General features: G+C 31.3%; 1 protein-coding gene across 1 annotated transcript in view; it reads left to right on the forward strand.

The window, feature by feature from the left end:
- The window catches only part of LOC119674831 (odorant receptor 59a-like), a 9,991-nt gene extending 1,935 nt beyond the window's left edge, over positions 1-8,056 (forward strand). The window contains exons 2-5 of the mRNA XM_038085988.1: positions 5,250-5,287; positions 6,245-6,277; positions 6,848-7,574; positions 7,639-8,056. Coding sequence (XP_037941916.1) covers positions 5,250-5,287; positions 6,245-6,277; positions 6,848-7,574; positions 7,639-8,056 — 1,216 coding nt within the window. The remainder of the gene's footprint in view (positions 1-5,249; positions 5,288-6,244; positions 6,278-6,847; positions 7,575-7,638) is intronic.
- The last annotated feature ends 216 nt before the right edge of the window (positions 8,057-8,272 follow it).

An 8,272-nucleotide genomic window follows, 5' to 3' on the forward strand; every position in this document is an offset into this window, starting at 1 on the left:
TTGTACACAATAAAAAAAGAATCAACTTATTACCATCTCATGGCACCCACGCTTCATCCAGATATGGGTGATCTTGCACTTTATTAATAGTTTTTTCACCTCCCTTGGAGCTTTGTGCTGCATGCCACGTTTCGATTCTCGTCTTTTGCAAACCAGCATTGTTGGTATCAATCCATAGCATACTGAGACAACTTTTGCATCTTACGTTTAAGATTTCATAAATCAGCAGCACCTATAGGTTGCGACTTTCCCTATTTTTATTAAACGCTCCGTCTAACTTTAATAGTAATAATTAATTTTTTTTGATTTAAAAGTGTATAAGTAATAATAATCAATACAATAATTAAAAAAAACCTGATTAACTGTCAAATAAACTGGCACTCTACTAAAACTTCTCTATAAATTTTGATATAGAAAATATATGGTAAAATATTCCGTATACTTTTCACTGAAACTTTCGAGGCATCCTTTTATTTACAAAAATTAAAAAAACCAACATAAATGGTTTTTCGGCAAATATATCCAAAACCAATGAATATTTGCCAACCATGTATGTTAAATGAAAAGTCTAATACTTAAATGCGGTCTAGTTCCCACGCAAATATTTTGAATATTTTGAATAACATTAAAAGTTCCATTCAAATTTAAGTGGAGGAACCAATGAATCGTTTCAATGAATGCTTGCTAACCACGGTCATGAGAAGTCCAAGCATGGAAATATTAAAATTCAAAAATTTATGCATATGGACAATATAGATAATTGCTAAAGAAAACTTAATAGTAATAAGAATAAAAAATTATTTTATTTTTATATATAATGATTTATAATGATTTGCTATATAAGACTATAAAGTACTAATGACTATGACGTCACAACTAATTGCTTAAGAATAGTAGCACATCCCTTGAAAAACTTTAGTAGCATGTTAGTAAATATTATAACATGTAACTTATTACATCCCTTGTTACATGTCATGTAGTATCATTTAATAAAAAATATTTAAAAATTTAGATACAAAATTCTGGGAAAAAGTGAATAGTCAATAAAAATAATGAAACTTTAATACCAATAACAGCCAAATACTAAAATATTTTTTACTTGGATAAAGAACGAGTACCTAATTTCACTCGCCCGAAGGCACCTCACCAGGTACCACAACCTCCCCCCGACATCTTAGCCTTCAGCACTCTCACTGTGGACTTGGTTCAGGCCTTGCGCCATAAACTCCTCATTACATCTCTTTTTATTTCGATGAGTAGGACTCCGATCCCTCCATCATCCCTTTCTATAATAGTGTCTGTCGTGACCCTAGTCACAAAGTCTACCGTTAGTTCCCCCGCATTTCCGCTATAACCCCTTAGACGAATTTAGTTTCGCCTTAATATTAAGCTTCTCGCTTTAATTTCTCTCCTTTCATTACTGGAATAAGGTTGCATCCGTAGCAAGCGGCACTCTCTCTGTGGTAATGGTAATGGTATTTAGGGGTTTCGGGTTAGGCTAAGGCCCCCATGCACTGCGACCAGTTTGATCTATCGTGCATCGCATTGTATTAAGATATTTAGTATCTAGAGGAATCGAACCAGCTCCTTCGGAGGGAGTTTTCGAAGGTCTTTATCCTCTAGTCGGTATGCACCTAAAATTTTGTTTCTTCTGTGGCTTAGTGCATCACAGTTGGTGATCAGATGTTCCATAGACTATTCCTCATAACAGCAGGATCTGCAAATATTAGTATCGGGTATACCTATTTTGTGTAGGTGTTTGTTACATGCGGCGTGGTCTGTTGTTGCACCAGAGAGTGTCTTTAGACTCTTATTGTTTAGGTTGAGAGCGGTGTTTGCTCTTTTGGCATCAAAATTTAAGAAATTTTTGAAATGATATAGGCCGTCTATTCCATTCCAGTATTCACTGATACTTTGTTGGATCCATTTTTTGGTCTTCTGTTTTATGTTTGCTTTATAGAAGCCAAACAAGGAAGTTGGACCAATGAATGATTCTTCTGTCTCTTTTTTGGCATAAAGGTCCGCATTTTAAACAAGAATACATAAAAAATTATAATCGATTAAGACCTCAACATATTAATATTGAGTGAACCCTTTTTCTATTCATCAAAAGAAACTAGAATAAGAATATTTTTTTTCTTTGTGAAGCTTTTGTGTACATTTTAATTCAATGAATTTAATGGATACTTATTCATCTGATATCTGCAGCGGTCAAATGTATATGCAAGTTTAAAATTGAAAGCGTATTAATGCACTTATAGAAAGATAAAGCAATTACAGAACATTATGTGAATGTCATCGAGTATAGAGTATAGTATGTGACTTCATCTTTACTAGTTCAGAAAAGCAGAAATAGTTTTTCTGCAATTTCATTTGTTCAATTTTATCTCGTTACGCGAATACAGTGCAAATTTTTCCCAAAAGACTTATTCTACAATATTTCATCACGTTTGCATGTAGAGTATACGGGTTAAGAGCCAACAAACTGCATAACTGATAGCAGAATTGCGTTAAGTTATGCTGGCGGATTTAATATTAAATTTCCAAGATTTGTGGATTTGTGGATTTGTGCACTAAAAAGTGTTTTCCTTTGCTTAACAAGTACACTACATTTTACAGTTGTTTTATTAAAGCTAAAAAAATTTTTTTTATAATAAAAATCAATTTTCAAAATATTTCTAATGCTTTGGACTAAGAATAGAATATGTATGGTATTTGAAGATATAAATAAATGTAATAACAGTTTAGATACTTAAAATACTAATTACTAATACTAATTAAAATACTTAAATATTAAATTATAATATTATAAACGTTTATAAATAAATAAATTATTTGGCAACATTCTTTTAGGAATTAAAGTCAACTAAAGCATCGAAAGCCACCGTGTGAGACTTCAACCCACTAAACCACCTCTTAGGTAGGTAGGTAGATGGTAGATGGTGACAACGGCTCCATAGTTTTCTTGTAGCAAATTTTATCTATATTAGTTCTTTTTCTTCTTCTTTGTTCCGTTAACTCTCAGTGGAGCATAGGGCCTCAACAATTTCTCTGAACCGTATTCTATTTGGAGCTGCCGTGCAGATGTCGTTCCATGAGTAGCGCGCTGATGTTATTTCGGCATCAATTGTCCTTCGCCATGTTCTTGAAGCAGCGCCAGGCCGGCAACTGCCTTACGGGTTCCATTTTAGGGCTTACTTAGCGATATAGGAATTCGACTTGCGTAGCGTATGTCCGATTTATTGCCATTCTTGTGTTTTGATTTCGCTCTCGACGCTTTGTATTTGTGCTTTTCTCCACAATTCTGCGTTAGAGATGCGTTCTATATTAGTTAAAACTCGTAGATCTTAATTCGGATTTTGTCGAGTTGACTGTACTAACTGTTTAAATATTTTTCAATATTAGAATTTATATCGACCAAATACAATTTTGGAACGATAAACTTAAGTCTCTTAATCATTTTAAGCTATTTTGTAGGGTTTCAGAGTTATAAGTTGATAGTAATAAATATTTTTCATTTATTTTGGAATTTTTTTCAAAAAATTTTACAAAACAAAATATTTTTTTTATTTAATTGATAATACGGAAGGAATTTAAAAATAAATTTAAAAATAGAAATATGTTAATCTAATTTGAGTAGGGCGTGGCGCAGGATTCTGAAAAATAGGTCTGCAGTTTTTGTGCTATGTGTATGATTAAATTCCTATTTTATTTTATAAAAAAGTTCACCTCTATTCTTCCGTCTAATAATCCTCTAATTTTTATTAATTTTGTGAACTGCAAAGAATTTCGGCAAAAAATATATTATATTCCCTCTAGTCGCAACCCTGTCTGTGAGCCACTGTATGTATTAAGTTTAATAAGATGAAATAAAAATTTGAAACTATAAAAATTTTGAGGATGAAAACATTGAGCCATTTACACTTTTGTAGTCGTACTTAATGTTCCATAATACTTTATCTAGTTAAAAGTATCTTAATTTTAACTTTGAGTGTGTGCAATACGGGTATATATTATGCAGCATTGCCACATAATAGGACACAGTCTCTTTGTTCCATAAGAGGTTATAAAAATGTACCACGTGGCTCTAAAAGTGTTACGAAGAAAACAAATGTGCATGTTACTCGGTTCGTGACTTATCATGTGTTGCATCTATGCGGTGTTTTTGCGAGGCAAGGAATAAACAGCGTAGTTAGGAAGGCTCCTCACGTATAGCGCTAATGGCATATACTTGCACCGAAAGCTCACTATGCGTTTAAGTGGTTGTAAACCCAAATAAAAATAAAGCTAAAATACTAAATTTAAAGTAAAGCAAAGGCGAAAAACAAACGTAAATGAAATTTAATGTTAATGATAGATACATTTTAAAGGATATTGATAAAATTATATGAAGCTTTATTATATTCATTGTGAATCTTTGTTTAAAAAGCATAAAAGGATTCAAAGTGTCAATTGAATTGGCAGAGAGATTTAATTTAGTTAAATCAATTTTCCTTAACTGATATAAAGTTTCATTTACGGTTTCTACTCGTATGTGCAAATCGCAATAAATCGATTGTATGCAGATGAACTAGTATCTGGCACAGTTGGAAATTATGCGCACATATTGAACGAAGCCAGCGTTTTTGTGGATGAGTACATAAATTTGCATTTTAGCCATATGTAAAGTGTATCTGCAGGATGTGCCTTGACAAACTAAATGTTTACGGATATGGAAAAAAAAATATTCGTGATTATTGCAAGGAAGAAAGTGTTCAAAAATATTTGTTGTTTTTGGTAGTAGTTCAAACTGCTATTTGTTGTCTCAGTTTGCAAAAAAAAAAAATGATAATTTAAGTTAGGGAACCAGATTGAACTTCCTTAGTGTTTTAATGTAAATAGAGTCCTAACTACACCAAATAAGTATTAATTATAGATTCAACCTTCTTCGTGTTTTAATGTAAATAGAGTCCTAACTACACCAAAACTGGTATTAGTTATGTGTCAACAAAAATACCAGTAGGGGGCACAATTTATAAGTCGGTGGCAGGTAAAAGCTCTGTGGTAGATGAAAAATTTTTGTCAAGGAATGTTGGTATGTTATAACGTTTTGATATACGAAAAATTTGAAAATAACTTTGTTACAAGTTAAGATAAGATATTTAATTGCCAAATCTGTAAAATCTTGTTTAGATGTATTATTAAAATCTGTCGTAAGAGAAGTCGGTAGCTTAATACGCTTACGCTAACTACAAGATATTCTACAAAAGTGATGTGGAATCTTTCAAAATAATAAATGTTGAATACAGTTATATATTTAAGGTATCCAATTAGATTTATGATTTTAAAAATTGATAGATAACTGAATCTATTTAAACAATAATTTAAGCTTTGAAAAATTAAGATATTTAAATTTTAAGTTTTTTATGTTTCACTCCTGATTACTGGAATACGAATCCAGCTGGAAGTCTTTCTGAGTCGAATGGCTGAGATTTTTTCAACTTAATCCTAAGATATGGTTTCAGAGAGTTTTTCGGGTAGTTTCTTTTGATATCTTATGCATATGTTAATATAAAGCCATCCACGTTCTTTCCACAACTGATTTCTTTTAATTTGTGAACGAATTTATTATTTATTATGAGATTTTTTCAACTTAGTCCTAATATATGGTGGTTTCAGGAAGTTTTTCGGGTAGTCTCCTTTGATATCTTATGCATATGTTAATATAAAGCCATCCATGTTCCTTCCACAACTAATTTCTTTTATTTTGAACCAATTTATTATATCATGTATTTATGACTTTTAGTAAGGAAATCTCCAGTACACACTATCTTCATAGATAATACACATGCAGACGTGTATCTATTCGAAAATGTAAGAATTTTTTTTCTGTTGCAACAATTCATATTGATTCATATTAATTGATCTAGATACGCCAGATGTCTGAGAACTGAAAATATTAAAACTTGACACGTAATTAGAAAAAATGTTTGCCGCGATTGTATTATGATAAACTTTTCACGTAATACAAGTTGAGTAAATAATAAATAAATAATACCATATGTAATAAATATGTTCAGTGATTAGAAAATGAAGAAAATTTAAAAAGAGAGGTTTCGAACAGTACTGAATTGCAACAACAAAAATTTTAATTCATTTTTAATTAATTTTTGACTGACCATACAGCTGTTCTCAAGTATTGCCAAATACTCATCATCAGTGGTTTTGAAAATAATTTTTTTGAATAATTTTTTGACTCTGCAAGTATCAAGAGTTGTATTCGTGCCCTGTCAAATTTGTTGCTCAGAGTCAGTGTTAGCTGACTCAAAGCCGTATTTGATTTATATGTTCGAACTTGGAGTTTTGTTAATTTGCTGTGAATGTTTAGCGGATAGATGAGATTTAATTTATTGCTTCACAAATAATTCGATTTCAAGTCTTCCGCACTACTTTAAGCATCTTGACGAAGCAAATTCTTTAGATGAGTATAATTCCGTCAGTGTTTTAATAGTAAACTAGAAAATATTTTTTTCACCATTGGTCAATACCTTTATGTTCTAGATTTAACACTAGAATTAATATTACAACATTTGTATAATTACAACACACAAATAACTACACTGTAAATGTATTTATAAAATGTGAAAAAAGAATAATTATTGTTAATCTGTTTCTCATTAAAAGCTCCATGTTTGAATCAATTAACCTACGCCATTATACATTAACGCATCAATAATTAAGTAAACACATTGCATGCGTGCCTAATTGAGTAATTATGGTTAATTACACAATTAATTTCTTAAATTTCCATCATCAAAACCTTATAAAAGGTAAAGAAAAAAAATACCAAAATTTATTTTCACTTAAGCGAATATGGACGCAGTAGCAAGTACAGATTTTTTCAAGCCACATTGGCTGTGCTGGAAAATTTTGGGTATAGCACGACAAAAGGTCAAAAATAAATCAGCTTATTTACTTTACGGCATCATACTGAATATTGTGGTTACTCTTTATTATCCTATACATTTGTTAATGTCATTATTTCAAAATCAAACGGCAACGGATAATTTAAAAAATTTTGCAATTAGCGTTACGTGTACCGCATGTACCTTAAAGTTTCTCATCTACGCCATCAAATTGGATAAGGTACGTGAAATGGAAATGCTACTAGAGAAGTTGGATGCCAGAGTTCAAAGTGCAGATGAAAAGCAGGAGTTTGGAAAATTGCGTACAGATATGAGAAATATTGCTTACAGTTTTGTTATAATTTATTTTCCAGTCATTGTGACTGGTAGCTTGTCAGTGATTTTAAAAGAGGAACGTAATCTATTATATCCTGCTTGGTTTCCATTTAATTGGCGTGAATCCATATTAAAATATTTATTGGCCAGTTTGTATCAAATGGTGGGTATAAGTTTCCAGCTACTACAGAATTATGTCGATGATTGTTTTCCATCGATGGCACTTTGTTTATTATCTGGACATATTAAAATTTTGGGCATGAGAGTGTCAAAGATTGGTTACAGTGTGACAAAAATCGCCGATAATGAGCTAGAATTAGACAAGTGTATAAAAGATCAAAATAATCTATACAAGTTAGTTAAGTAACTACTTACTTCTTATAAAATTTACAAAACTTTTTTATACATTTTCTTCTAGACTTTTTGATTTAATTCAGGATATCACTTCACTACCTATGTTTATACAATTTACGGTTAGTGCATTGTGTCTTTGCGTTGCTATGGCTGCACTCATATTTTATGTAGATGACCCAATTGATCGTCCGTACTATGTGGTCTACCTTTTAGCTGTGCCAATGCAAATATTTCCTACCTGTTACTATGGCAGCGATTTCCAATACCTCTTCGGTCAACTACATTATGCGGTGTTTCGCAGTAATTGGATGGATCAGAGTCAAATGTACAAAAAGCATATGATTCTATTCACTGAACGTTCAATGAAACCCACTACTGCAGTTGCTGGCGGTATGTTGCGCATACATTTGGACACATTCTTCTCAACTTGCAAAGGTGCATATTCATTGTTTGCTGTCATCATTAGATTGAATAGTAATTAATGTAAACCAAATACAATTTAAATGATTGTTATCTAAAAGCAAATCGTTGCGTTTTGGTGATTTTCATGTAAATTAGAAAAATATTATAACATATTTCAGTTAAAAGTTATAAATTACAATTAATAAAGTTGGAAAAAATGTTTTTTTTTGTTTAATATTTTAATTATAGTAATCATGTAAGTTAACCTTAATAGCACTATTATACTGAGAGAGCAA

The sequence above is a fragment of the Teleopsis dalmanni genome, chromosome 2 (genome assembly GCF_002237135.1).
Source record: "Teleopsis dalmanni isolate 2A chromosome 2, ASM223713v2, whole genome shotgun sequence".
NCBI lineage: Eukaryota > Metazoa > Arthropoda > Insecta > Diptera > Diopsidae > Teleopsis > Teleopsis dalmanni.